Source organism: Macrotis lagotis, chromosome X (genome assembly GCF_037893015.1).
Source record: "Macrotis lagotis isolate mMagLag1 chromosome X, bilby.v1.9.chrom.fasta, whole genome shotgun sequence".
Lineage (NCBI taxonomy): Eukaryota > Metazoa > Chordata > Mammalia > Peramelemorphia > Peramelidae > Macrotis > Macrotis lagotis.
In genome coordinates, this window is record NC_133666.1 from 2,470,243 (window position 1) to 2,498,124 (window position 27,882).

The following is a 27,882-nucleotide window of genomic DNA, read 5'->3' on the forward strand; positions in this document are numbered from 1 at the left end:
CATGATAATAGCAGCGAGCATTTCTATACCTTAAGGTTTTCAAAGTGCTTCACATGTTATCTCCCTCAATACAACCACCCTTTGAGATAGGTGCTACTATCATCCCCGTCTTAAAGTTGAGGAAACCGAGGCCTAGAGAGCAAGGGATTGGCTTTGGGGGTCCCACAGCTACTTCTTCCTGTTCAGCACCCTATCCACCAGGCCACCAACAATATTCTCACTGTTACAACAGGACAACAAATCCCAACACACAACACTCTCAAAATAATCAAAATCACAGATGCTTCAGAAAGGTAATGGAAAGATGGATGGTGGGTTACAGCTCATTTCCAGATGACTGGTGCATAAATAGATGGCATCAAAGACATATATGATTGGAAGAGATGGGCCCGTCATGTAATGAAAATGAAGTCACCCAAGTGTTGTACTGGCATCCATTAATTATCAAAATGATTTCTAGCACATCGTGCAGATCATCCAATAAAGGATTTGGGGGGAAAATCAATGAGAATTACAGATTGCAAAAGCATGGCTTGGTTGATGGAAGGGAAGAGCCGCATCAGAGATTAAAAAAATTCATCGTAGCATTATTCCATCTCACAACCATTCCTAAAGATCAATGTTTGTGAGATGATGCTAAAAGGATCATAGATTTAGAGCCAGAAGGGACGGGAGAGATCACCTGGTCTAATGGTTCTCAAACTTTTTATTCTCAGGATCTCTTTAGACTCTTAATAATTCTTGAGGTTTAGATGGGTTATATCTGTCAAGACTGACCACATTAAAGATTTCTAAGCTCTAGGATCCCCTGAGAGAGACTCGGGGAACCCCAGGGATCTCCGGACCCCAACTTAGAAGAACTACCAATCTAATCAAACTCCCTCATTTGGGCCTCACTGTCTGGCCCAAAAGCTGGAATCTGAACCCAGATCCTGTGCCTTCAATCCCAAGGCTTTCCCCATTCTCTGACACTGCCTCCCTGGAAGGTATTCCCTTCTGCGATAGGATTAATAAGCTGCTGAAATCAAGGAAATCCTTATGAAGAGACCATTCAGTACCAGACCAAAATATCTGCATTTAAAACATGTTTATTTTAAACAGGTCATTTTTTTTAAAGTTTACATTGAAACAAAAACATTTTTTTTCTTGTAATAGCTTGTTTCAAATTAGATGGTTTTTTTTCTACCTTTCTATCATTTGCCTAAGTGGCATATCTATTGACTAACCTACAAGTGAATTTCCATTTGGCTTTTGTTGACTACCTGAGAAAACCTGTTCAGGAGACCAAATAAAATCTCCTGGATGGAAAACATGGAGCAGAAATTCATTTGGATGCAGAGTTAAGCTTCTGCCTTTCTTCATCTTCCTTCTCAAATCCTGAACAGACAACAGATCTCCCTTTGGGGTACTGAGCACAGCACCTACGCAACTCTTGGATGACAGCCTCACACTTAGACTCCATGTAGTTGTTGGCTGAAAAACAAAGACTAATTCTATGAGAGAAAGTAAACTGAGCAAGGAGGGTGTGTACAGTTTGTGTTATTTGAAAACTTTTCCCTAGCATGACCCATTGGAAATAGTAATACTGACCCAAATTAGTGGGGCTGGGGAGTTATGGGGATATGGGGGTAGATTGGGCTCTTCAGGATCTGGGGCAGGGAGATGGGAGAGGAAATGAAGGAGGAATCTAACCTAAAGCAATTCTTTTGGACATCCTTTCTTGTTACCAGATTTAGCTAATAATTTGAAACTACAATTTCTAAGAAAAAATGAGACAAAACGCTTAGCATCTACTCGTGTTATGAGACACCTCAATGGATAATTCTTTATTAACCCTGCAGGACAGTGTGGCTACTTTAAAATGATCTTCCAGTTATCTGCTGTTTTGGAGTCTCATTTATCTGTATGGGGGGGGGGGGCAGCAGCAAAACCTCAGATCCCTTTTCAGGAACTACTATATTGACTGGACAGTTTCAATTTTCTTTCTTTGATGTTTTTACTCTCAAGAACCGGGAGGGGGAGGGGAAGGAGAAAAGCCCAGAGTGAGCACTGAAACACAGAGAGCCCATGGATCAGTGCACTTGCCAATTTTCATGCCTGTGAGCTTTTCACCTTCATTTACTAGAAAAACCGGCAAATGCCTCAGAACTGCCCAGAAATTCATTTTTCTCACTAAATGGAATCTCCTAAGATTTATCTCCTCAGCAATTTTGCAGGCCTTGATAAATCTCAGCAGACTTGAAGTATATTTATTAAACAGGAGAAAATAGGACTCGCCAAAGAGAGTGAAATATTCTATTTTAGGATTATGGTATGAGTTGAATTCCATTTCACATTTTTTCCTTTCAAGTTGCAGGTGGAAGGCTTGATTTTCAGCCTGCCCTTGTTCCAGAGAAGGGCTCTTTGGAGTTACAGAGGCAGATTTCAGGGGGTCTCTGAACTTGGATGGGAGCCCGCCCCCCCTCTTAATTTTCACCACCCTCTAACTAAATTGGAACACTGCTTCCAATGATTATGGAGATGACCAGAAGCAGAAATCTTCTGAGCCGGGATCTAAGACTTGACAGAGGTTCTAGAGAAGAGGGGTCTTGAAGCTGGTGCAGCTCCAGTTGGCTCTCCCTAGCTCCCTTCTAGAAAAGGGCAGACTAAAGAGGTCGATGGTGACTGGCTCCTCCTTTTTCTTCCCTCCCCTTCGCCTCCGTCAGGAAGGTGGGAGAAGAGGCTCCTTTAATTCTTGGCCTGTCTGGCCCGGCCGGCCCTGTGCTTGTGTATATTTATACATTGCACACACATGTGCACATGTGCATGGGTAGGCAGAGCCTGCATACACATCATCATCTTACATCTAACCTATAGATTCAGAAAAATCTATAGCCTAGATAGAGACTATACATAAAGACATACTATATGTGTAGACGCCATAGACGCTTGAGATATTACCCATATCATAGATACACAGACACAGGCTTTACGGGTCAGGGACCAAAAAAAATGGAGGAAAAAGTTGTCTTTCTTAACTTCTCAAAATTGGGGGGGGAGGGGGGAATCAAGGAGGTATGCCAAATCCTACCTAAATGCTTCATGAAATGAATTCCTTCTCAGAATTTCAGATCACCTATCTAGCAATTCTCATCTGCTTTGGACTGGTGTCCAAAGTCATCTCTCAGGTGAAAGAAGCCGGGTTTGAGTACAGAGGGGATGAGAATCAGGCCCAGGAAGGCAAAGTGCTCTCTTTCATGGGCCTTCCTTCCATCCAACCTGACTCAGAGAATTTTCTGCTGGGGGCATTCCGTAGCAGTTGGACAATACCTTCCCCTAGCCACAGCAGCTGAGGGATCTAGAACTCCGGTTTTCTACCTGAATCCCTCCCCTTGCCATGTTCAAGTGGGTTCTCAACCATAGGATAATGTCACCCATTTAAAAGCGGCCTTCCCCTTTTAATCCGCCATAGGGTAAGAGCTAAAACTGGATGGGCCCTTGGGGTTCTTAGCTAAGAAAAAACCCTTCATTTTATAGGTGAAGAAACTAAGGTCAACAGGATTTAGGGATCTTGTCTAATATGCTTGAGTTAGAAAGTATGGGGGGGGGGGCCAGAATTTGAACTCGGGCCCTCTGACTCTAAATCCAGTGCTTTTCCCCACTAACGTCATGCTTTATAAAATGTAGGTGGAAAAAGTCAAACTTGCCACTCTTTTTTTTTTTGAGCCATAAAAAGAATTATCCTTAGCTTCCACTGGTCATGTAGCCAGTGAAAGAAAAAGGGCAGAGACTGGGTATCACTATGAGACAAGTTAAATGTTAACTTGCGGATGGATGGGCTGACTCTTGAAGCTCATACACAAAATGGAAAAAAAAAATCACTAGAATAAAGCACCATATGTAAGTACCTTGCAAGCATTTCTGTATTTCACAGGCTTGTTTCTGGCAGGGATCCTTCTGGGACATATCCATTAAAACTAAAACAAGAAAAAAAATATGATTATAGAGTGTTTATTTTGCTTTCTCATCCAAAAAAAAATCTTTTCTGGCTCATAGGCTCTTATTTTTGCTCTTAATTTCTATACCCCTAACCATATGGAAACTTGGGGATTTTTTATCTACGATTATCACGCTGAACCCCTTCATTACCGGAAATGTGTTCCCAAACCCTCTGCCCATTTAGAGGATGAGCAGACTGCATTTAGAGTACCAACCTCACTCGAGTAGGAAAAACAATGTTTTATATTTACTTTCAGAACTGTTAACAATGGTAAAAAAAAAAAAAAAAAAAAAAAAAAAAAAACAAACCAAAAAACCAAAAACAAAAACAACAAACCAAGCAAGATGATCCCTCCATGGCCCAGGCTTTCCCTCCATCTGAAATGAAATCGAACTATTCCAGTTCCTTTGGCTTTAGCTCAGGAAGGCTCCTTAGTAAGGGGCAATGAAATGCCTCCTTGGGAACTGGCAACCACTGAAAGGCTATTACCTGGGCAAAGGGCCTACGAACACCTACGAGTGGAGTCTGGAAAGTTTCCAAGAAAGTAGTTTGTTATTTCAAGCTAAAATATGGTAAACCAAAATCGAGTTTTAAAACTCCCTGAGACTTTGAAGACAGACAGGTGGCATTTCTGAAAGGGGAAAGGTCCTTGAAGACTGCGGTCCACCTGGGTGGTGCCCTTGCTCACAATTCCTAAGTTTTCAGTAGCTCCAAGTATGTCAGTGCTGGAATGGAAGACATGCAAGCAAAAAACGAGGATGTTTTTATGGAGGGAGAAAGAGGAATGCGAAGTTGGGGGAGGCAGGCGTGGGAGGGGGAAACCAAAAGAAAACCAAACAAAAGAAAACCAAACAGGTTGACTGCTGAAGGCTCCCTTCTAAGTCAGTACCAAGTCCTTGGTGATCAGGGCCTCTTTTCTGGAGGTGCTGCTTTTTGGGTGAGGATGTCAAACGGAGGTTCTGACCGACGATGTCCATTAAAGATTCCACGGCACTTTCCAAGAGTCAGAGGTTTTAAGCTAGTTGTCCTGCCTCAATGACCACCTCTGGACTTGCCTTGTATCTACCTAACATTCCCCCTGCGGTTTGACAGTATTCTTCACTTTCCTTCCTTCCTAAACTGTCGTGCTGTGTTCTTGAACAGTTTTCACTTTTCCCCCCAAAGGTAGATGCACTTCAGTGCTGGGTGAAGTGATTCCCATATAATGTACACAACAAATGGACATATCTTCCTAGAATCCCAGCACCTGGAAAACAAAGAGGACCATTAAAACTCAGAAGCCAGGAGAAGCTGCCCGAGGAAACGCCGGGGATAGAGCCAATAACCATATTTACCAGATTAATCGTCAGGCAAGAGCTTAAGCAGCAGCTCCTCCACTCCCCTGACCTGTGAAACAAAGAGAAAGAAGAAGAGAGTGGGCTCTCTCTGGGGCTCGCGTTTGCTCTCACGCTCGCTCTCACGCTCACTCTCACGCTCGCTCTCACACTCGCTCTCGCTCTCTCTCCTAGAGGGGGTCTAAAGGAAATGGAGAACGAGGAGCCATAATACATACCATTAAGTGGTGCTCTATCTCCCATATCCTAGAGTTGTTATCCAGGTAGTGCTCCTCAGGGTACAGCTGCCACATTAGTGGTAGCTGGGAGGGAGGGAGATGACTGGGCCTGACTGCATCACTTAGGGGGACCTGTACCTGCTGCACTCGAGCCCTAAGGAAACTGGTCTCCTAGGGGGAAATAATTGTGAACACTGAAACCAGACCCTCCCCAGAGCCTGAAAACGGAGAGAAACCAAGCTGATAGAAAATCGAGAGTTACCTCTTCCACAAACGCAATCCACGTTCGCTGGTATTCATCCCGGTAGATACCTTCCTGGTGGACCCAGAGGTGATCAGGTGGGGCTCCCACAATGTCCCCTTCTGCCATTCTGGGTTCTGGGTTCCAATTCTAAGATTGCCTTTGTCCACCTAAGTCTGCAGCACCCATGCCCAGGACACAAGTGTGATTTCTGGGGTCTGAATGAATTCATGAGTGAGCTATTAGACCTGAAAGTCAACACTTGGGGCTAGAGCTCACCTAGGGTAGGGGTTCTTAACCAAGAGTCAGAACTGAACTTTCTGTCTTTCTTTTTTGTATTTCTTTTTATCACCAAACATCTAGATAACCTGCTCTCCATAGAACTGGAATCCTCAGCCATCCTATTGAGCTGATCTTAAGCATTCAAAAGCGAGATTCTGACCAGACTGCCCAAGAGGTCCACGAAGGTTAAGAACCCCTCACCTAGGGTCTGCTCAATGTCTTTTTTCAAAACCTAAAACGTAACGGTCGAAGCCCATTGAAAAGCAACCACATTCACAAGGTAACACGGCAACGTCGCAATCTGGGGAGGGGGCGAGGGAAAAGCAGACCCTGGCCAAATGGTTTCACCGCCAAATGGCCCTGTGGCGACAGACTGACCCCCACAGGACTTGCAGCGGGGCCCAACCCCATGGGTAGTTCCTGGGGATGGGGGAGGAGAGGACCATTCTCCAATCCCCTTCTCGGGCACTTGAAAGGACATGGGAGAAGCCCCTTGCCCTGACTTTTGTCAAGCAGCAGCATAGTGCAATGGGGGCATGAGGAAAGCTGGCTTTCAGTGCCAGAGAACTCTTGTTTCCTAACCGCCATGACCTGGAGCAAGCATTTCATCATTGAGGGGATTCAGGGGAGAAAAAAAACAGGCAGACAGATGGATAAAAGACAATACTTTGGCAACCCTAAAATTGTGTCATGCCATTCAGGAGACTGGCCTTCCCTTGAAAGAGATACGTGTATACAGTTGCCTTTTTGTAAAGAGCAAAAGTCACTTTAAGATACCCGAAGTTCTGATCTGGAGGCAACAGCCCAGTGGCAAAATTCAAGCTCTGGTGGACTCTTCCTTCCCCGCCCCCCACCTCAGCTAGAGAGACCCCAACAGAGGAATGCCTAATACTTACACTGCATTGAACTCCAATACCTCACTGGGTCCTTCTACAACAACCTTGTGAACTAGGTCTAAGGGATATCCAGCTTCCCATTTTCCAGATAAGGGAGTTAGGGAGATGCTGGCTCCTAGTCTTTCCTAAGTCCAAGCCTGTCTCCACTAGAGCAGGCAGCTTCTCCCTCCTGACTGGATCCTGTGAGTGAGTAGGCTCAACAACTAATTCCACAGGCGTAGGCTCTGCTATCAAAAGTTGCGGCTATCGGTGCGCCAAGTTGAGTCTGAGCTTCTGATGGGGCGCCCCAGTGTGTTCAAAGACAACTGGAGACAGAAACCGGAGGGCAGAGAAAGCTGGAGACTGGAGATCAGGGAGTCCTGTGTGTTGAGGTCATGCTTGTGGCCCTAAGAGTGCATGAGGACATCCTAAATGGTGAAAGTAAAGGAAGAAAAGCAGAGGGCCAGAACAGTGTTGGTGGGTGCCCACAGCTGAGCCAGAGAAGGCAGCAGGGAGGAAGAAATGCTAAGTGGGATTAAGAGCATCCAAAAGCATTCCAGCCCGAAGAGTCCTTAGAGGTGTCCTCTTGTCCGAACCCATCACATTGGACTGGTGAGCAAAGTGAGGTCTATGGGAGGGAAGGTGATCTGCCTAAGGTCCCAGATGCAGTGCTGGGACTAGAAGCCAGGATTTCCGATTTCCCCACTGTTTATTCCATCATGTTAAGCTGCGTCTCCATGTAGAGGATGAAGACAGGTTCAAGAAGTTAGAGCCATTCAAGGAGGAGAGAGCCATGGTGAATGACTAAGGCAAAGTGGGACTCTTTAGGGAAATTCCCCACTGTTGGAAAATTTCCTTTTCCCTGGACAATTCATTTGCGTTTTTGTGGTCGGTTGGACAATTAGGCAGCTGCTTTAAGTGGACAGGCTCTTAGCTATGGTGCCTAAGGTCTGACCATCAGATAGCCTTCTTTTCTATATAAAAGCAATCCTTTAAAATAGTTTTATTGAGTTGAATGAGTAGTCATTAAATTGGTCCCACCGAATTGATGATTGAGTCTGCCCCCTGCCCCCTCTGACAAATGTCTCTGTTTCTTTATTTCTCCAAGGACAGGTGATTATTTCATATTCCTATGGGGTTTTGGGGGGGGGAGGGCGGGGGGCAGGCAGTGGGGTTGACTTGTCCAAGGCCACACAGCTAGGGAATGATGCAGTGTCTGAGGTGGGATTTGAACTTGGGTCTTTCTGATTGTGGGGCTGGTGCTCTATCCACCGTACTACCTAGTTGTGAAATTATTTCCTGGTCACCCAATGAGACATTATTCATTCAAGTTCTGAAAGACCCCCGCTACGTACATGCTACATGTCCCGAATGGTCTACAAGTGAGGAATAAGAAGGGACTGGCAGTGTGGCCCGTACTGATGCTATGGGTCTGCCACTTCTGAGGCTCGGCCTCAGAATCCCAGGATCCTCTGGAATATCTGTAAAGGGGTTGTCAGTAAAGTGAGCCTCCACCCCAAAAGGAGTCACCTCTGGACCAGGGCTAAGGAAGAATGGCTCTGGACGAGAAGCCAACGGAAAGCGGTGGGAATAGTGAGGGGCCCCGGGCAAAAGCCCACTTTGGGGTTCAGCTGTTTGTTGGTGCTACTGACCATAATCCTGAACAAGTGCCGTGGCATCTTTAATGAGCTCGTGTGCCCAGGATCTTGCTTTTTTCAGACAAGTGACAGAACCGGAAGGCTCCCCCCCCCCCCCCCCGCCTCGGGGGTCTGGAGTGCCAAGGCCGAAGCCCTTCAGGTGTCTCCCTTCCTCCCCCCTGTCCCAGCCCTCAGAGGGGCTTGGCATCAGGCCTTTGGGCTAGACACCCCCCCCTGCCCCTTTCTTAAGTTGAGCTCTGCTTCCATCTGCCGAGACAGTCAAGCAGCTGCCCCCCACTCCCCAGGCCCAGAGTGGCAGCCTGGGCCGTCGAGGCAGGCTAGAGCAGGGGGTGGTGCAAATCCACCCCCTCATCTGAGAAAAAGAGACCCGGGGGGGGGGCGGATTCCTCACCTCCCCGGGGGGAGGAGGGGGGGCCCGTTCCCGGCCCCCCCCCAACATAGCGAGGAGCTTCTTCCATAAAATCCAACAGTGCCACCTGCTGATCCCCGGCCCCGGCTAAGGAAGTCCAATAGATGGGCCTGCCTTCCCCCCCCCACCCCCGTCTGTGTGTGTGGGGGGGGCTCCTTAATGTCCTGGGGGAAAGAGGGGGGCGTTTCGGGGTGGGGGGGGCGCCCGCTTCCAGAGCGCTCCGCGGGGGAGGGGCGGCGGGCCGGGAGGGCCGCACGAGGCCCGGCGCAAAAGCGCGGGAAGGGCGCTCGAGGGGTGGGGCCCTTGGCCGGCCTGGGAGGACGGAAAGTTCCAGAAGCGCCCCGGGGGACCCCCGAAGCCCTCGGGCTCCCGGCTCTGCATCCCCCGAGCGCCGGGGCCCGGTCTCGGGCCTAGCCCGGGGCCTGGCCGGGGGGCCCCCCTCCCCCGCGCCCCGGCCTCGGCCCGCCGCCGCCGCCGCCGTCCCCCCGCGCCCTCACCGCGCCGTCCGCGGCTAGGCCCGGGCCCCCCCCCTCCGCCCCCGCCCCCCTGGCCGCCGCCGCCGCCGCCGCCGCCGCCGCCGCCGCCGCGGCCGCCGCCCCTCTTCCCCCCAGGCCGCCTCCCGGCCGCCCCGCCTCCGCCGGCCCTCTCTCCTCCCCCGGGCCCGCCCCCCCTCCCCGGGGCCCGCCCGGGCCCGCGTCCCGCCTCCCCCCGGGGGCCGCCACGGACCCGTAGAGTGGCCGCTGCTCCGCCGCCGCCGCCGCCGAGCCGGGCCGCCGCGCTCTCTGCAGAGGCCGGGAGGGGCCGCCGGCCGAGCTCCGCTCCGCGCCGCGCCGCGTCGCTCCGCGCCGCTCCGGGGGGGGGGGGGGCGCCGCGTCGCCGCCGTCGCTCCTTCCGCCGCCGCCGCCGCTCGGGCGCTCGCCGGCACCGCGGGTCACGACCGGCCGCTCGGGCACTCGGGGGCGAGTGGCGGGCTGGGCACGCGGACGCCTCGGTAATAAAAGGGGGCGGGCTGCCGGCGCGCGCCCGAGCCAATCCAAGATGGCCGTGCTGGCGGCGCACTTCCACTCGGACGCCTTCCTGGTGGCCCTCAACCATGCCCTGAGCACCGAGAAGGAGGAGGTCATGGGGCTCTGCCTGGGCCAGGTGAGGCGGGGGGCGGCCGCGGGGGGCGCCGCGGGGGGCAAGGGCGGCGGGCCGGACGCCTGAGCGCGCGCTGGCCCGCCCCCCCCCCAGCCGGGCCTAGCGGCCGAAGGGGGGAGGCGGGGCGCCTACGGGCCGAGGGGGGCCCCTTCTCCCCCCCCTCGCGCCCCCGACCCTTCCCCCCCTCGTCCCTGCTGCTTTCGACCCCCCGCCCCCGCGTCCCCCCCGTCCCCGCTCCTTCCCCCGCCCCCACCCCCGCAGTTGCAGCCCCGGGGGGGGGGGGGCCCAGCTCCCTTTGCGGCAGCCACTGGGGAGCTTTGCACCCCTCTCCCTCACAAGGCTCTGGGAAGCCGAGCCCTAGGCCAGATTTCGAGAGGGGAACAAGGATTACCCGGGGAGCGGGAGAGGGCCGGGCCTGGCTCTCCCTGGGGTCCCCCCCCCCAGGCCAGGCCCAGGTCCGTCCCCAGAAATAAGGCAAAGAAGAAGGCAGCCATTGGGGGTGCTTCTGCACCCCATTCCAGAAGACTCCCGGCGGTGGCACAGCAGCAGCTCTTCCGCCCGCCGCCCAGCTTTCGGAGCCCGAGGCGGGCTATATTAGGGAGCGATGGCCGGGACTCTCACTCTCTCTCCTGAGAAGGCTCTCAGCCTCCCCGGCTTCTCCTGCCAAGCCCCCAGGCTACGCTCGCTCGGGCCCTTTCGGCCCATTTCCCGGATTTGTCTAATTGGTGGATTGCCCAAAGTGAATTCCCCCAGGCGGTTAGGACCTCTGGGTCTCCCTGCTCGACTTCCCATTGCCCCGCCTAGGCAGAATCGGGTCCAAGAGCACCCCCAAGAAGCCGAGTTCTCTCTTAGCACATAGTAGGGGGCCGAGCCAAAGTGCCTTCCGTGCCATGGAGGAGGGAAACACTGGAACCCTCCAAATAAAGAAAGCCTTCCTAAAATGCCAAGAGAGCACCCCCACCTCAGGGGAAAGACCGGGGAAAGCAAAGCAAAGCACGGCGGCGGCGGCGGAGGCGGAGGCTTGCCTCTTTGACCTCTACCTGGGCGCACTTGTGCTTCCCGCTTCCTTGGGGGACGGCAACCCGACCCAGCGGCCCCAGCTCCTTGCCAGCCCCTTCCCACTGACTCACTTCCACTTGGCCACTTTATTCCATAAAGCGGTTTGGGGGGAAATGGACAGAAAAAGAGGTGCCTGGTTACTTCAACACAGTCCTGGGAATGACAAGCCAGATGCTGAGAAGAGACCCCTTAGCATTGCTCCCTTTCCTTGTGCTCCTCCACTCGGGGACCTGTGTAGACTCTGCCACTTCGTGGTTTTTTTGTTTTTTGCAAGGCAAACGGGGTTAAGTGGCTTGCCCAAGGCCACAGGGCTACATCCTTCCACAGAGCTGCCTACATTTCATTTTGATGGAATGGAAGTTAGCCCCCCTTGCCTCATCTTCCTCCAAGTACAACATCCTTTCCTGGTAAATGTTTTTAGACGGATTGATTTTTCCCTTCGGAAGTGGTCCTTGGCAAGCCTGGAGCTCACAGTTGCCTTTGGCCCTTTCTCTAGGTGGAACCCAACAAGATCGTCTCCATCCACTCTGTCATGGTCCTTCGACGCTCAGATAAGAGGAGAGATCGGGTGGAAATTTCTCCTGAGCAGCTCTCGGCTGCTACTGTGGAAGCTGAAATATCCTTTTGGAAACGGTCTAACAAGGGAGCTTAGGGAAGGTCCAGGGGCTACCCTGAATCCCCACCCCCTTAGTCCTCCCCTTTGTCTGGTTAGGGACACCGCAAAGACAGAGCCCACTATGGGCTGCCCCCCCCCCCAAGGAGTGTGAGGGGATTGCCTGGAGCACCTGCGGGGGCTGGGCAGCTGCCCTCACACCTGCTGCTGTCCCCTGAACACCCTGAGTGAGCCTTGGGGATTTCTACAAGATTCTTCACCATCCCACTAAAGCTGTTCTAGAAGAAAGGGCCCAAGTGGTAAGGACAGGAATGAGGAAACAGCAGGGAGGAAGGAGCAGAAGCCATTAGAGATAGAAATCTCTCACAAGCTAGAAGAGAAAAACAGTTTGGAGGCACAGGGTTAATGGAAAAAGTGATCATGGGGAGGGAGTTAAAACAGTAAATGCTTTTTAAAAGCACATGAGCAATCCCACTTAATTTAAGAGCACAAGCCTCGATCACACACACATGTGCACATCCACATACATAGCTACCTCCACAGCCATACCCACATATAGCTAAATACTTTCTCACTGTTCAGATTGGCCTCCAATCCTCTCCTTCATCATCTCCCTCCCATCTTACACAAAAACACTAAAAAATGCTGCTCAAGAAAAATCAGAATACTTTTGACTCTGCCACCAGTCAGGGCTGTGACCTTGGGCAGTTGATTAGAAGTTGCCAGACTGCCCCCGTGGGGAGAGACAACAGGGAATCTTCTACCCAGATGCAATTCCAGATTCAAAGTACAAAAAAGCAAAAGAGGGCCACAGCATCCTCAGGGGTGTCATAGAAATTAAAAGCCCATTGGCAAGAAACATTCTGTACTCCCTCCTCTGATGTACCTCTCCCATTCAGGCTCTGCTGAGAAAGTTTGAGAAGATGTCCCTATCCCTAGGAGAGGAAGTAGATACAGTCCTTAAGAAGTCAAACCACAAAGGGGAAAAAAGACATGGGGTGATAGTGGGGCTAGATGGATCAAGTTTTTGAGGATGGGAGAGAGACATGAGTATGTTTGTGGACAGGAGGGAAGCAGTCAGGAGATGGGGAGAAACTGAAGATGACTGAGAATGGGGATGAGAGAAAAAGGGACTGTTGGAAGAGATGGAATGCGGGGGGGTTGTTCTTGTGGAAGGACTGAGCCCCTTTTAGCGTGTGTGAAAGGTAAAGGACAAGAGTAGACCAGAAAGCCCTTGGAGTGACCCAACAAGAGGAAGATGGGAGCATGGGGTGCTCATGGCCTCAATTTTTTTAATGTGAATTATTGAGACAGGATTCCCAGCTGAGGAGGAAGGGGAGCCTTGGGAGATGTGAAGAGGCATGAGAAACTTTGAAAGAGCTGCTGTGGACTGGGAGAGTATCATGATAAGGCAGGCAGAGTAGGATGGCTTGGCAGCTGTGAGGGCTATAAGTTTTAGTGAACCCCAAAATGCTCAAGTGATTTTCTCCATGTTGTTCAGGAGCATGTGGGTAGGAGCAAATGGAAGGAATGTTGGGAGTGATCCAAGGCTGAGACTTGGCTAGGAGTAAGCAGGGAAACATGATAAGGGCTTCAGGGACTCTAGGGGAGGGAAGGGCCGACTTGATCTTATTTATGAAGGAGTCAGGACAGGCAGAAGAGGAGGATGCGTGGTTAATGTAGAGAACTGAGGGAGGCAAGTGATGGGATGTCAGACTTCAGACAAACAGTTCACTTTAGAAAAGGGAAGGCAGAAGGAGAGGAAAAGCCTATAGGGGATTTCAGAATTCCTGATCACAGAGCTGGGACATTGAGGGGTGATGACAGGATCAAGGATCTGTGACCTTCTTTATTGATTTCTTTTTTCATTTTTGGGTTTATTGGCAAGGCAGTAGGGTTAAATGCCGAACGCCACATAGCTACGAAATAGATGTCTGAGGCCGGATTTGAACTCAGGGCCTCCTGACTCCAGGGCCGTGCTCTATCCACTGCACCACCTAGCCGCCCCTGTGACCTTCTTTGTGCGTGGCTGAGGTGGGATGGAAGAGGAGGTCACCCCCTCTATGATTTCTCATTTTCTGATTTGCTGTTGTTGCTAACTTTGCCCATCAGATGGATGAGATCAATCCTCAGGATTGCTTTCCTAGACATTCTCTAGTTATTAGTGATTTAGCTAATTCAGGGGGTGGTTCTCGATAGCTTGGGTTTCTTCCCTTGTTTATCGACTCTGCCCATCTATTCATTGGGGAGTGAATGGTTTTCATTCTTAGAAATTAGAATCAATACCTTCTATATCTTGAAAATGAGAGGAATTTGCTAGACAGTTAAATATTGCCATTTTAATCAGAACTGCCTTGGGTTTTTGGGGCAACAACTTTGCTCCCAGTCCATGTATCCATTTGGAGCTTCTCTTAACACATGATGGGGGGGGGGGGGCAGGGGTCTTGCTCTAAATCTATTTCCTGCTAGACCATTGGCCATTTTTCTCAGCATTTTGGGTCAGAATGGGGAATCCTGCCCCCCCCCCCAGAGTCAATATTCAGCTACCCCCTTTGTTTTGTGGTTCTTGTTGTCTCGCTGATCTGTTCTACTGATAGACCTCTGTTATTTTTTAGCTGTTCTGAAATTGTTTGAATAATTAACTAGGCCTCCCTCCTTCCCACTTTGGTGGGGGAAATTTTTTACCTTCTTATTCCTCCAAATGAATTTCATTTTCTTTTGTAGCTACCAAAGTAATCCTTGGGGAAGTTGATTTGTATGGCATGGGATAAGTTAATTTTGTTAGTAATCTTATTCTATTAGTTTGGCCTGTTGTTCAGTTTTGACTGACTCTGGACCCCATTTGATTTTGGGACAGACAAAGATACTGGAGTGATTTGCCATTCCAATTCTCCAGCTCATTTTACAGATGAGGAAACTGAGGTAAACAGAGTTAAATGACTTTCCCTGTCACACAGCTAGTTAGTTTCTGAAGCTAAATTCGAACTCAAGTCTACCTGACTCCAGGCCTGGGGCCTGTCATGGCCTATCCCTGAGCAACGCAAATTTTCCAATATTTCAGTCTGTCATTTTTTTTTTAAGGTTTTGGCAAGGCAAAATGGGGTTAATTGGCTTGCCCAAGGCCACACAGCTAGGTAATTATTAAGTGTTTGAGGCCCTATTTGAACTCAGTGACTCCTGACTCTAGGGCTGGTGCTCTACCCACTGCGCCATCTAGCTGCCTCTGTCATTATTTCTGTAAACAATTATATTCCTAGAATTCTTGGGTATGTGTTTAGAGATAGATTCCCAGGTACTTTATGTGCTCAGTAAGTTTTTTGAATGAAATTTCTCTTTCTGGCTCTTCTGACTGACTCTTTGGGGTAACAGAAATGCCGATGGCTTATTGTGAGTTAATTTTCTAGTCTTCACATTTGCCAAATTTCTCATCTTGAAGAAGTTGTAGCTGTCTCTGTAGGATTCTCTAAGTATATTTTCGTGTCATGGACCAAAACTGATCATTCTGGTTTTTCATTTGTCTGTGTATTTTCTCATTTCCTGGTTCTCTTCCTATTGTGATAGCTAACATTCCTAGCTCAGCATCATAAAAGTTCTGATACTTAGACATCTTGGCTTTACCCTTTATCTTATTGGGAAGGCCTCTCATTTACATGTGATGGGGAATCTGGCTTTGGGGGGGGTATGTATTTACCAGGGAAAGGTCATTTATTGCGGTGTGTTTGTGTGTGTATGTGTGTATGTTTTAACAGAAATGGATGTTGGATTTGATGAAGGTGCAGGCAATTTGGGGAAGCCCTAAGTCTGAATCCGACCTCAGACAATCCATAGCTGTGTGACCCTGAACCAGTTAGTCACTTGACCCTTCTGTGCCTCGATGTAAAATGGGAATGACACTTATCTCTCAGGGTGGTCAGGAGGAGAAAACTAGATCATCTCTGTCAAAAAATTGTGAAACCTGGTTACAAATACTATAAAATACTACTACTACTACTACTACTTATTATTATTATTATTATTATTATTAATTAGGTCTATTCTGTTTATAGATTTCCCAATCTTTTTTTAAAAATTTATTTATTTTGAATTTTACGATTTTCCCCCCTAATCTCGCTTCCCTCCCCCCACCCCCACCCCCCCACAGCAGGCAGTCTGTTAGTCTTTCCATTGTTTCCATGGTAGGCATGGATCTGAGATGAATGTGGTAAGAGAGAAAACGTATCCTTAAGGAAGAAAAGTAAAGGATATAAATATATAATATAGAAAATAGAAAATGTGAAAATAGAAAAATAGGGAGGGAAGCGAGATTAGGGGGAAAACTGTAAAATAGAAAATAAATAAAATATTTAAAAGGAAAAAAAAGTATAAGAGATAGGAAAATCATATAATAATTTTTTTTTAAATTAAAGGTAACAGTCTTTGGTCTTTGTTTAAACTCCCTAATTCTTTCTCTGGATACATAATGGTATTCTCCATTGCAGACAGCCCCAAATTGTTCCAGATTGTAACCCTGATGGAATGAGCGAATTCCATCAAGGTTGATCATCACCCACATGTTGCTGTTAGGGTGTACAGTGTTTTTCTGATCCTGCTCATCTCGCTCAGTATCAGGTCATGCAGATCTCTCCAGGCTTCCCTGAATTCCTGTCCCAGTGGTTTTATCTGCAAAAGCTTTTTAATTTAATGTAATCGAAACCATCTAGTTTGTTTTTAATGACGTTCTCCATCTCTTTCTTGGTCATAAACTGATTCCCGTGCCATAGATGTGACAGGTGAACTAGTCCTTGATCTCCTAGTTTGCTTGTAATATTGTCTTTTATGTCTAAATCCTGTATCCATTTGGATCTTATCTTGGCATATGGTGTGAGGTGTTGGTCTAATCCAAGTTTCTTCCATACTAACTTCTAATTTTCCCAAAAGCTTTTATCAAAGAGAGCGTTTTTAGCCCAGAAGCTGGACTCTTTGTTTATCCAACAGTAGATTATTATAATCCTTTCCTGCTGTCTCTTTTGTACCTAGTCTATTCCCCTGATCTGCCACTCTTATTTTCTTAGCCAATACCAGACAATTTTGATTACTGATGCTTTATATCATTTTATATCAGGTAGGGCTAAGCCACCTTCTTTTGCACTTTTTTAAATTAAATCCCTGGAAATTCTTGACTTTATTTCTTCATATGAATTTACTTACAATTTTTTTCTAACTCATCCAAGTAATTTTTTGGAATTTTGATTGATAGGGTGGTAAACAGGTAGTTTAACTTAGGTAGAATTGTCATTTTGATTATATTAACTCAACTTATCCATGAGCAGTTTGTATTTGCCCAGTTTTAGAAATCTGATTTAATTTGTGTGAGAAGTGTTTTATAAGTGTTTTCAAAAAGTTTCTGAATCTGCCTTGGCAGGTAGACTCCCAGGTATTTTATGTTGTCTGAGGTGACTTTGAATGGGATTTCTCTTTCTAGCTCTTTCTGCTGTTTCTTGCTAGTCATATATAGAAAAGTTGAGGATTTATGAAGGTTTATTTTATATCCTGTGATTTTGCTAAAGTTGCTAATTATTTCTAGTAGTTTTTTAGATGACTTTTTTGGGATCCTCTAGATATACCATCATGTCATCTGCAAAGAGTGAGAGTTTTGTCTCTTCCTTCCCAGTTTTAATTCCTTCAATTTCTTTTTCTTCTCTAATTGCTGAGACTAACATTTCTAATACAATATTGAATAGTAGTGGTGATAATAGGCTTCCTTGTTTCACCCCTGATCTTATTGGGAATGCCTCTAGCCTATCCCCATCACATATAATGCTTGTTGATGGTTTCAGATAGATACTGCTTATTATTCTAAGGAACAGTCCATTTATTCCTATACTCTCTAGTGTTTTTAATAGGAATGGATGCTGTATTGTGTCAAAAGCTTTTTCAGCATCTATTGATAAGATCATATAATTTCTGATAGGTTTGTTGTTGATATAATTGAGTATACTAACAGTTTTCCTAATATTGAACCAACCCTGCATTCCTGGCATAAATCCTACTTGATCATAGCATATTATCCTAGTGATAACTTGTAGTAATCATTTTGCTAAGATTTTATTTAAGATTTTTGTGTCTATATTCATCAGGGAGATAGGTCTATAATTTTCTTTATTTTTTTTTAATTTTAGAAAGGTTTTATTTATTTTGAGTTTTGCAATTTTTACCCAATCTCGTTTTCCCTCCCACCCCACAGAAGGCAGTATCTTACTCTTTTCATGAGTATGGATTGATCTAAGTTGAATGTGATGAGAGAGAAATCATATCCTTAAGGAAGAAACATATAGTATGAGATATAACCAAATTACATAAGACAAAATTTTTTAAAAATTAAAGTTAATAGACTTCGGTCTTTGTTCAAACTCTACAGTTGTTTCTCTGGATACAGATGGTATTCTCTATCATAGACAGCCCCAAATTGTCCCTAATTGTTGCACTGATGGAACGAGCAAGTCTATCAAGGTTGATCATCGCCCCCATGTTGCTGTTAGGGTGTACAGTGTTATTCTGGTTCTGCTCATCTTGCTCAGCATCAGTTCATGCAAATCCCTCCAGGCTTCCCTGAAATCCCGTCCCTCCAGGTTTCTAATAGAACAATAGTGTTCCATGACATACATAGACCACAGTTTGCTAAGCCATTCCCCAATTGATGGGCATTCACTTGATTTCCAATTCTTTGCTACCACAAACAGGGCTGCTATAAATATTTTTGTACAACTGATGTTTTTACCTTTTTTCATCCTCTCTTCAGGATATAGACCAGGAGCAGTATTGCAGGATCAAAAGGGATGCACATTTTTGTTGCCCTTTGGACGTAGTTCCAGACTGCTCTCCAGAAAAGTTGGATGAGTTCACAACTCCACCAACAATGTATTAGTGTCCCAGATTTCCTACAACCCTTCCAACATTGATCATTGTCCTTTCATATTGACCACTCTGAGAGGTGTAAGGTGGTACCTCAGAGAAGCTTTCATTTGCATTTCTCTAATCAGTAATGATTTAGAGCAATTTTTCATATGACTGTGGATCACTTTGATCTCCTCATGTGTAAATTGCCTTTGCATATCCTTTGACCCATTGTTAATTGGGAATGGCTTTTTTTTTTTAAATTTGAGTCAGTTCTCTATACATTTAGAAGTAAGTCCTTTGTCAGAAATACTACTTGTAAAGATTGTTTCCCAGTTTACTACATTTCTTTTGATCTTGTTTACAGTGGTTTTATCTTGCTGAACCCAAAGAGCGAGCTGGACACCAGCATTGGATCAGTTTGGAGATCTTTCATGTCCCGGGGACTGCCTGGGGATAAAGAATCCCCAAATCAGACAATCTCTGAGTGTTCAGGAGATAGGGTTTTTCAGTGGGGTTTTTTTGGGGGTGGTGGTACTGAGAGCAAGCAGGAGACAGAAGCAAAGGCAGCAGTTAGATATATTTTCTTGTCATACTACTCCAAACATATGTAAACATGTGGTCCAGGATAGATAGGGGACTAGACAGAGTGGGGAAAGGTCAGGGTCTCTGTGTTCTGTCTGAACATGGTTCCTGAGATGGAGGGAGTCACATATTCCAGGACTTCCCATAGGTTTAAGGGAGTTGAATTTACTATCTTATGGTTCCAGCCTCATCTGGGGAGGGGGAGGCAGTCCTGGGAGGAAGCCGGAATTTTACAGATACAGCAAGATAATGAGATAACCAGGGTGCTTTGTGAATCTTGGACAAATTTATGATATGTCGGTGACCCCCGGAGCCAAGCATTTGGGTCCTGTCAGATTATTTTCAGACCCAAAGGCGCTTAGCCAAAATTTTATTTCTGAGGAGTTTCTTGGGGCCCAGGAAGGTATCAAGGACCCCTTCTATATAGGGATTACACAAATATGGATATTGTACTTCATTCCCCACTTTTTTTTCAAAATAACTCAAACCATTAAGTTATCCTCTTCATAACCTGGGTAAACATGAACTACAAGCATTTTTACAAAGCATCCAGGTATCATCCTTACATCCCAATCCACCTTTCTCTTTAAGTTGTACAGACCAGCTAAATCAGAGATAAGACTCTTCTTAGAGAGGATCTACACACTCATACCACCCAATGGTCTCCCTCCTTTTCTTTCAATGGAGAACATCTCCGCCCTGTGTCTCCTCTTAAGGAGAGGGGCCTAAGTAGGGGTGTCACACTTACAGAATCAAGGGGATGTTACCAAAAACAGATCCCCTGACTACACAATGCATACATAGGTGAGAAATGGTAGAGAGGAACTGGTCCAGTGTCTCTCCTCTCTTCTCTTCTTTCCTGGACACCTCCAATGTCCTTCTGCATCTCCTGAATCAGTTCTATAAAGTCCTTTCCAGCTCTGGTGACTTGTTGAGACCTTGTCTTCTGGTACAGAACCTGCCTTAACGTTTTCCTCAGACCAAAACACAGGTTTTCCTCACAAGACAATGAGATTCTGGAGCTTATTACAATTTGCATTTTGCTTTATTGCCTTATTGCCACACATACTTCACTTTAACACAGTAAACTTCCATTAGTGTTGTACTACAGCAGCAAACCCCCAATGAGAATGATCATCCTGTCCTAAGCTTGTAACGTACATTCAACAATCCTCTTCATTCAGAGTACTCGGCATCTGGTTTAAAATCAAACAATCTTAGCCTTTGCTCATATTACAATAATGGCTCAAACATCCTTAACCAAAATAAAATTTTTCAAAATATTCCCAAATATACCATTGACTTTCCTTTTTCCTGTTTATCTGACTCGCCTTCCTTTCCTTAAACTAGGCCTTAAAACTGATTATCCTAAGAATTTCCCATTCTTCTTCTTACCCAAATATCCCTTCTCAATAAAATTAAAGAAACTTAATTCCTATCTTAACTTGTAGCTGTTAGCAGTGTCAGAGCCACACACCAGACACACCTAACCTATCTCTGGCGAATAGATCCAGTTCGCCTAAAACTTTCTTTTTCTGATTTGCTTAGTAGCGGTACAGATCCAGGACATCAAAGGGAAATTCCCTTATAGGTATTGAATATCAGTGTCCAGGCAGAGGTCATGTGGGTAGTCAGATGTCTTAGGCCAGATTTATTCTTCCAGGTGAGACATTATCCAAATGTCATTCTGGGGAAATCAAGTCAGAAGGGTCCAACCTCAGGCCATACTGAGATGCTGCCCCTTTGGCTGCCCATCCCAGTCACCTGACACCTTGGCTTCTTTGGCTCCAAGAACATGACATTTACCCAGTAGCATTTCCTTTTGCTGACCATCCTGGTATCTGATATAAAAGAAAATCAATTACAAGTCCCTGGATCTAAAATAGTTGTTTTACCTAATTAGATCTCCAAGTGAATCCACTTCACAATTTAGATTGGGGGGGAGGGTCACAATCAATCAGCTCCCTTCCTTACACATAGATTACCTGTATGTACTCTGAGTGGCCCTGTCATTAGAATACATTAAATAGGGTTACTTTCTAAACATTCAAAAAGCAGTCAAGTTCTCCCAGGATCTGGAGTATCCCTTGAGAGATTTGAGCTGGAAAGGCAGGGCCATTGTCTGACCTGATTCCTAGCAGGAGGCCAAATCATGGAGGGGCTCATTCAGAATTTTTTAAACTACTTCCAAGGCTGTTTCATTAGCTTCTCCCCATTCTGAAAATGTGCCAACAAAACCCAGGAGATATTCACTACCTGCTGCAGGTGTTTTTACTGTCTCTCTGTTGTTTTTGTGATAAGAATTGTTCTGCCAGTTCCCCACCATCCTCCTGTTGCCTTCTTCTATCCCTTTTGATTCCCTGAAGGAATCTTCTGAGGGGGAGGTAGGTTGGTTCAGGGGGAGACAGAACAGGATTTTTCCATCTAGGAATGTTCATTCCCTTCCCTGCTCTTGTATACCCCCCCCCCCCGCTTTTGATCTAGCGAAGGGGGAACAGACAGGACCCGGTGACAGGGGTACGGGGATGGATTTGGGAATTTTGGGGAATTCAGGGGCTGAGGTCTCTAAATGTAACAAAACAGTAATAAGTGTACCACATGAAGAACTAGATTTCACAAAATAATCTGTCCATTATTACATTTATACCTGGACCTACAGATCTAGAGCAAGGTCCAACACATCATTTAAAAGTTCAGGGAACCCAGAGGGTCATGCTTTGATAATTTCCCTCATTAAAGCAATTGATCATTAATTCCAGCTTTGACATCATTACAGTCAAATAGGTTATATTTCCAAAAGCATATCACATGTTTGATAACACCCTTCAATCTTACTCATGATAAGTCATCTAATTAGGGATACCGAATTTTAATTGAAGGAAGAAATGTACAATTTAATTCTTTAAAATGTAAACATTAAATTCTTAACCTACGTGAAACATAAGGTTTTCATGCTGACATCTCATTCTCTTAAAGCAACAGAAAACAACAGGTTCTCTGAAAGTTAACCTTAGAATGAAGTATCTTTTCCACACAAACCTCTTCTGAATTTTTGCTTTATAACTTATTTATCTCTTCTTCCAAATACACTTCTGTTTTCAAAATGAAGGATAAAGATTCTCCATGAATTTAGTCTTATGCCTATGATAATTTCAAAAGCCCGATGTACACTTTTTACCCATGACAGTGTAATATTTCCATAGATAATTTCTTCTTCTTAAATAATAGATAATAGGCTACATTGATCCCACATATCAGTATTCTCTTTCATAAACATGAGGTGAAAAACAAAGCCTTTCACAAAATCTCTGGGCCAAAATGACCTTGAGAGATATAACCTTGTTGGCAAGGTGTTCCCTAGGGTTTTTTTTTCCATAACCAATCTTTACAAATGTGGTAGATGAAACTTTAATTCATTCACAGTTTGTTATTACAAAACAATTTTAGTCTCAAAAAGCATAGCTTAAACTGTTGTTATACAAAGTTGACTAAATTTCAATTACACATGTGTTCCCTGTTCCCTTTGCTCCCTAAAACTTTAAGATACAAAGAATTCTTAAGACCAATTGTTGCTAAAAAAAAAAAACCCTTCTTATACCTACAAGATTTTCTTTATACTTCTCTGAAATTCCAAAAGTCAAATTCAAATTAACTTTAAATCATTTTCTTTTCAAAGCCTGAAAAGTTTGCAAATTCTTCTCATCTTTATCAGTGTAATTCTAAGTTCTCAGTGCTCTCACTTATAGCAGCTTAGTATCCTCATTGAGACCACCATTTTTTTTTAGGTTTGTTTTTTTTTTTTGCAAGGCAAATGTAGTTAACAAGTGACTTGCCCAAGGCCACACAGCACACAGCTAGCTAATTATCAGGTGTCTGAGGCCAGATTTGAACTCAGGTATTCCTGACTCTAGGGTTGGTGCTCTATCCACTGTGCCACCTAGCTGCCCCCTCAGTGGTAGTTTTCAACAATAGTTTTTGTGCAGGGTATCAGGTATTACATTTTACATTTTTTCCCTCCCTCCCTTTTCCTTCCCCCTCACCCTGACAGAAGGTAATCTAATATAGGCTATACCTACATAACAATACTAAATATGATACTCGTAATTCTTTTTTTGTATGAGATAGTAAAATTACACAATAATATAATGCTTTTTTTCTAATTTTACTGTAATAGTCTTTGGTCTTTGTTCAATGTCCACAGTTCTTTCTTTAGATACAGACAGTATTCTCCTTTGCAGACAGCCCAAAATTGTTCCCGATTGTTGCACTGATGGAATGAGCGAGTCCATCAAGGTTGGTCATCACCCCCCGTGTTGCTGTTAGGATGTACAATGTTTTTCCTGTTCTGCTCATCTCACTCAGTATCCGTTCATGCAAACCCCTCCAGGCTTCCCTGAATTCCCATCCTTCCTGGTTTCTAATAGAACAGTAGTGTTCCATGACATACATAGACCACAGTTTGTTAAGCCATTCCACAATTGAAGGACATTTACTTGATTTCCAATCTGTTTCCACCACAAACAGAGCTGCTATAAATATTTTTGTTCAAGTGATGTTTTTGCCCTTTTTCATCCTCTCTTCAGGGTATAGACCCAGTAGTGGTATTGCTGGGTCTAAGGGGATGCACATTTTTGTTGCCCTTTGGGCATAATCCCAAATTGCTCTCCAGAAAAGTTGGATGAGTTCACAGCTCCACCAACAATGTGTTAGTGTCCCAGATTTCCTGCATCCCTTGCAACACTGATCATTGTCATTTCCGGTCATATTTACAAGTCTGAGAGGTATGAGGTGGTATCTCAGAGATGCTTTAATTTGCATTTCTCTAATAAGTAATTATTTGGAGCAATTTTTCATATGACTATGGATTTCTTTGATTTCCTCATCTGTAAATTGCCTTTGCATATCCTTTGATCATTTGTCAATTGGGGAATGGCCTTTTTTTTTTTTAAAATATGACTCAGTTCTCTGTATATTTTAGAAATGAGTCCTTTGTCAGAAATACTAGTTGCAAAAATTGTTTCCCAGTTTACTATATTTCTTTTGATCTTGGTTACAGTGGTTTTGTCTGTGCAAAAGTTTTTTAATTTAATATAGACAAAATTACCTAGTTTGTTTTGATTGATGTTCTCTATCTCTTCCTTAGTCATAAACTGTTCCCCTTTCCATAGATCTGAGAGGTAAACTACTCCTTGATCTTCTAATTTGCTTATAGTATTGTTTTTTATGTCTAAATCATGTATTCATTTGGATCTTATCGTGGTATAGGGTGTGAGGTGTTGGGCTAATCTAAGTTTCTTTCATATTAACTTGCAATTTTCCCAGCAGTTTTTATCGAAGAGAGAGTTTTTATCCCAATAGCTGGGCTCTTTGGGGTTTATCAGACAGCAGATTACTATAATCGTCTCCTGCTTTTGCACCTAGTCTCTTCCATTGTTCCACCACTATTTCTTAACCAATACCAGGCAGTTTTGATGACTGATACTCTATAATATCATTTTAGATCAGGTAGGGCTAAGCCACCTTCTTTTGCACTTTTTTTCATTGAATCCCTGGAAATTCTTGACTTTTTATTTCTCCATATGAATTACTTACAACTTTTTCTAACTCGTTAATTTTTTGGAATTTTGGTTTGGTAGGGCACTAAGCAGGTAGTTTAGTTTTGGTAGAATTCTCATTTTTATTATATTAACTCGACCTATCCATGAGCAGTTGATGCTTGCCCAGGTATTTAAATCTGATTTTCTTTGTGTGAAAAGAGTATTGTAATTGTTTTCAAAAAGTTTTTGAGTCTGACTTGGCAGGTAGACTCCCAAGTATTTTATTTTGTCTGAGGTGACTTCAAATGGGATTTCTCTTTCTAGCTCTTTCTGCTGTATCTTGCTAGTCATACATAGAAATGTTGAAGATTTATGAGGGTTTATTTTATATCCTGCAACTTTGCTAAAATTGCTGATTGTTTCCGGTAGTTTTGTTGATGACTTTTGGGGATCCTCTAGGTATACCATCATGTCATCTGAAAAGAGCGAGAGTTTTGTCTCTTCCTTCCCAATTCTAATTCTTTCAATTTCTTTTTCTTCTCCTATTGCTGAGGCTAAAATTTGTAATATGACATTGAATAGTAGTGGTGATAATGGGCAAGGGGATAGGGTTTTTATAGTGTTTTTTGGGGGGGATACTGAGAGCAAGAAGAATCCAGAAGCAAAGATAGCAGTTAGATATATTTTCTTGTCATAGTACTCCAAACATATGTAAACATATGGTCCAGGATAGACAGAGGACTAGATAGAGTGGGAAAGGGTCAGGGTCTTTGTGTTCTGTCTGAACATGGTTCCTGAGACAGAGGGAGTCACGTGTTCCAGGGCTTCCCACAGGTTTGAAGCAGTGAAATTTACTCTCTTATGGTTCCAGCCGCATCTGGGGAAGGGCAGGCAGTTCTGGGAGGACGCTGGAATTTTACAGATACACCAAGATAATGAGGCTAACGGGGGGGGGGGGGGGGGGGCTTTGTGAATCTTAGACAAATTTATTGTGTATCTATGACCCCCCCCCCCCAGTCAAGCATTTGGGGCCTGTCTGATTATTTTTGGACACAAGGGTGCCTAGCCAAATTTATATTTCTGAAGAGTTTCTTGGGGCCCAAAAAGGTATCAAGGACTCCTTCTATACAGGGATTACACAAATATTGATATTGTACTTCAATCCGTGCAAAAGCTTTTTAATTTTTAATTTTTTAGGTTTTTTTTTTTTTTGTTAAGGCAATGGAGTTAAGTAGCTTGCCCAAGGCCACACAACTAGGTAGTTATTGAGTGTCTGAGGCCAGATTTGAACTCAGGTACTCCTGACTCCAGGACTGGTGTTCTATCCACTGTGCCACCAAGCCGCCCATAAAGCTTTTTAATTTAATGTAATCAAAATCATCCAGTTTGCTTTTAGTGATGTTCTCCATGTCTTCCTTGGTCATAAACTGCTTCCCTTTCCATCAATCTGACAGGTAAACTATTCCTTCATCTTCTGATTTGCTTATATTATTGTTTTTTATGTCTAAATCCTGTATCCATTTGGATCTTATCTCAGTATAGGGTGTGAGGTGTTGGTCTAATGTAAGTTTCTTCCATACTAACTTCCAATTTTCCTGGCAGTTTTTATTTTATTTTATTTAGGTTTTTGCAAGGCAAATGGGGTTAAGTGGCTTGCCCAAGGCCACACAGCTAGGTAATTATTAAGTGTCTGTGACCGGATTTGAACCCAAGGTACTCCTGACTTCAGGGCCAGTGCTTTATCCACTACACCACCTAGCTGCCCCTGCCAGCAGATTTTTATTGAAGAGAGAGTTTTTATCCCAAAAGCTGGACTCTTTGGGTTTATCAAACAGCAGATTACTATAATCGTTTCCTGCTATCGCACCTAGTCTATTCCACTGATCTACCACTCTATTTCTTAGCCAATATCAGACATTTTTTTTTAGGCTTTTGCAAGGCAATCGGTGTTAAGTGGCTTGCCCAAGGCCACACAGCTAGGTAAATTATTAAGTGTCTGAGACTGGAATTGAACCCAGGCACGCATGACACCAGGGGCTGGTGCTTTATCCATTGCGCCACCTAGCCGCCCCTCAGACAATTTTGATGACTGATACTTTATAATATAATTTTAGATCTGGTAAAGCTAAGCTACTTTATTTTGTACTTTTTTTTTCATTAAATCCCTGGAAATTCTTGACTTTTTATTTCTCCATATGAATTGACTTACAACTTTTTCTAACTCATTAAAGTAATTTTTTGGAATTTTGATTGGTAGGGCACTAAGCAGGTAGTTTAGTTTTGGTAGAATTGTCATTTTTATTATATCAGCTCGGCCTATCCATAAGCAGTTGATTTTTGCCCAGTTATTTAAATCTGATTTAATTTGTGTGAGAAGTGTTTTATAATTGTTTTGAAAAAGTTTCTGAATCTGCCTTGGTAGGTTAGACTCCCAGGTATTTTATACTGTCTGAGGTTACTTTGAATGGGATTTCTCTTTCTAGCTCTTCCTGCTGTATCTTGCTCGTCATATATAGAAAAGTTCACGATTTATGAGGGTTTATTTTATATCCTGCAACTTTGTTAAAATTGCTAAGTGTTTCCAGTAGTTTTTTGGATGATTTCTTGGGATTCTCTAGGTAGACCATCATGTTATCTGCAGAGAGTGAGAGTTTTGTCTCTTCCTTCCCAATTCTAATTCCTTCAATTTCTTTTTCTTCTCTAATCGCTAATATTGATATTGAATAGTAGTGGTGATAATGGGCACCCTTGTTTCACCCCGATCTTATTGGGAATGCCTCTAGCCTCTCCCCATTGAATATAATGCTTGTTGATGGTTTCAGATAGATACTGCTTCTTAGTCTAAGGAACAGTTCATTTATTCGTACACTCTAGTGTTTTTAGTAGGAATGGGGGCTGTATTTTGTGAAAGACTTTTTCAGCATGTATTGATATAATCATGATTTCTGGTAGGCCTGTTACTGATATAATTAATTATCCTAACAGTTTTCCTAATATTGAACCAACCCTGAATCCCTGAAATAAATCGTACTTGGTCATAGTGTATTATCCTAGTGATAACTTGTTGTAATCAATTTGC

General features: G+C 44.6%; 3 protein-coding genes across 5 annotated transcripts in view; 1 reads left to right on the forward strand and 2 right to left on the reverse strand.

Moving 5' to 3' along the window:
- Positions 1–1,077: 1,077 nt before the first annotated feature.
- CMC4 (C-X9-C motif containing 4) lies at positions 1,078–9,809 on the reverse strand. Of its 2 annotated transcripts, none has more exons than XM_074207966.1 (3): positions 9,723–9,809; positions 3,888–3,956; positions 1,078–1,473 (listed from the first exon to the last, which is right to left on the reverse strand). In XM_074207966.1, exons 2-3 carry the CDS (start codon positions 3,949–3,951, stop codon positions 1,325–1,327), a joined length of 213 nt encoding a protein of 70 aa, XP_074064067.1. In that variant the 5' UTR covers positions 3,952–3,956; positions 9,723–9,809; the 3' UTR covers positions 1,078–1,324. The 2 variants fall into 2 exon arrangements, with proteins under 2 accessions (XP_074064067.1, XP_074064066.1); XM_074207965.1 differs by lacking the exon at positions 9,723–9,809 and adding an exon at positions 4,869–5,203.
- Positions 5,137–9,802, reverse strand: MTCP1 (mature T cell proliferation 1). Of its 2 annotated transcripts, XM_074207964.1 has the most exons (5): positions 9,723–9,802; positions 5,794–5,990; positions 5,532–5,702; positions 5,314–5,365; positions 5,137–5,225 (listed from the first exon to the last, which is right to left on the reverse strand). In XM_074207964.1, exons 2-4 carry the CDS (start codon positions 5,899–5,901, stop codon positions 5,318–5,320), a joined length of 327 nt encoding a protein of 108 aa, XP_074064065.1. In that variant the 5' UTR covers positions 5,902–5,990; positions 9,723–9,802; the 3' UTR covers positions 5,137–5,225; positions 5,314–5,317. The 2 variants fall into 2 exon arrangements, with proteins under 2 accessions (XP_074064065.1, XP_074064064.1); XM_074207963.1 differs by lacking the exon at positions 9,723–9,802 and having other exon boundaries at positions 5,794–8,712.
- A 102-nt stretch (positions 9,810–9,911) lies between the features above and the next one.
- BRCC3 (BRCA1/BRCA2-containing complex subunit 3) overlaps positions 9,912–27,882 on the forward strand; it is a 36,751-nt gene continuing 18,780 nt past the window's right edge. The window contains exons 1-2 of the mRNA XM_074207961.1: positions 9,912–10,139; positions 11,692–11,811. Of these exons, the coding sequence (XP_074064062.1) occupies positions 10,035–10,139; positions 11,692–11,811 (225 nt within the window). The 5' untranslated portion in view covers positions 9,912–10,034. The remainder of the gene's footprint in view (positions 10,140–11,691; positions 11,812–27,882) is intronic.